At 56.9% G+C, this 1,880-nt stretch overlaps 1 protein-coding gene across 1 annotated transcript; it reads right to left on the bottom strand.

Annotated features, from left to right (window-relative positions):
* Positions 1-203: 203 nt before the first annotated feature.
* Positions 204-1,037, bottom strand: SF3B5 (splicing factor 3b subunit 5). The gene has a single exon (XM_074862951.1). The coding sequence runs from the start codon at positions 861-863 to the stop codon at positions 603-605; it is 261 nt and encodes an 86-aa protein (XP_074719052.1). The 5' UTR covers positions 864-1,037; the 3' UTR covers positions 204-602.
* Positions 1,038-1,880: the final 843 nt, after the last annotated feature.

Genomic DNA, 1,880 nt, shown 5'->3' with positions numbered 1-1,880 from the left:
CAAATCAGACCCTTAGAGTGTCGGCAAGCTGCTTCTCTCTCTCCTCAAAACAGTTTTGGTAAGCAAGAACCAATCAGCCCGGCTGGGAAAAAGCTATCTGTAAAGTACGCACCTCGGATGGTTGTCTCAAAACGCTTAATACCGAGTAATCGGCACTGCGTTTAGAACAAAGAGCTCTTATTAGCAGAATACCAAACAAAACATTAGAAATGCCCAGTAAGTTTTATTATTATTTTTCATTTAAAAAAATCCGAACGATTGTACAGTTATAAGAGCCGAAGCTGCCCAGAAGCCGGCATTTTACAAGACTTCTCCCCGGCAAAGTCCTTCGAGGGAACACGGGAAAGCGAGGGGACCAGAAGGACGGAAAGCCGCAGACACCAACGCTCCCCGTGCTCACCGGGCCAGCTCCTTGGACCTTCCCGCGGGCGCAACGGCAGCCCAGCGGTGCGGCGCTCGGGCTCGGCTGGCAGGCAGGCGGCCTCCGCGGAGCCCCGCACGGAGGAGCGGCCTCTGCGCTGCCGCCGCCCGCTCCGGGCAGCCCGCCCCTACGGCACACCGCCCCGGGGCGGTGGCGGGGGCCGGGACCCGGGCGGGGCGGGCTAGGACTCGTCGGGCTTGTCGGCGGGCGGCCCGCAGGGCTGCAGCATCTTCTCCATGAGGTTGAAGCGGACGCGCGCCTTGCTCTCGTTCTCGGCGATGGCGAAGTAGTTGAGCAAGTCGAAGTGGCCCATGTAGGAGCAGTACGAGTCCCGGTGCTGGTTCACCAGCCACTCCCACTTGGTGGTGTCGGCGTGGCCCGTCCCGATGTACTTGGACTGCAGGTGCTCCAGCTGGCTGTGGATGGTGTAGCGGTCCGTCATGGCGGCGGCGGCCCGGGCGCTGCGGACAGGCGCTGCGCGAAATGGCGAGCGGAAGTGACGTGCCCTCACGCCAAAGCCCCTTTTCCGGCCGGGGCGCAGCCACTCTTTCCCCCGCCGGGCCGGCACCGGTTACTGGCGGCCCCTCAGCCCGCTCCGAACGGAAATGAACGACAAAAACCCTCCAGGAGGGCGGTGGTTTCCTGCCGCGGTGCACGATGGGAGCGCACGCGCTGGCGGGGCACTGCCGGGGCATGACGGGAGTTGTAGTCCCGCCCCGCCCGCTGCGGCCCGGCGCTGCCGGGGGTTGCCGCCCGCCCTGCGCTCCGCGGCCTGGCCGGGGGGCGGGCCCTGGCACCATTAAATAGTGCTGTGATCTGTAATAAAATAGTTTACTGCTGGTTTAATGACAGTAAATGCCTAATTCAGTAGTAAGCCAAATGACAGTTAAAACTCCAGGCCGGCATCTGTAACACATCGTTATTTTAAAGCACGTACTTGAGGATTAGCGACTAGTTCAGGATCTCGTGTTCTCAAGACAGGAACAAGGCTGAGCCTCAAGCCTGACGCTTAACTGAACCTCAGGTTTCAAGTTAAAGCTTCAAGTTAAAGCCTCAAGCCTGAAGTTAATTTGTAAAGGAAAGACACAGCTTTGATATTGTAGCTACTGCTTAATTCACCCGAGAATCAAAGGGGCATGTACTATCAAATCTGGCTATAAAATACCCAGATAATGTGTCATGGGGAACAACATCAGAAAGTCTCCATTTGCCAAGAGACTCAGGAAACAGGAAAGCAAAACCTGAGGCTCAGGGCACAGCTTAACCCAGCTCCTGACACTGTATAAACTGCATCTCAGTTTTGCTTCCTAAACAAGCGACGCACAAAGTCTGACTCTGAAGAAAGAAAAAGGTACCAGAAAAATAGCCAGGAGGTGCCAAGAGCAGCCCAATGCTCCGTTTTGCTAGCCCTTTGCTTGGTTAGAGGGCAATGCAGCTCTTTCAGTGATAGCTCTCATAC

This window comes from Strix uralensis, chromosome 3 (assembly GCF_047716275.1).
Source record: "Strix uralensis isolate ZFMK-TIS-50842 chromosome 3, bStrUra1, whole genome shotgun sequence".
In the NCBI taxonomy this organism is placed as follows: Eukaryota; Metazoa; Chordata; class Aves; order Strigiformes; family Strigidae; genus Strix; species Strix uralensis.
The sequence above is the reverse complement of the archived record's forward strand: the minus strand, read 5'-3'. Positions and strand labels throughout refer to the sequence as shown.

Coding starts and splice junctions, on each gene's coding strand:
- SF3B5 (XM_074862951.1), bottom strand. CDS start 863: ATGACGGACCGCTACACCATCCACAGCCAGCTGGAGCACCTGCAGTCC.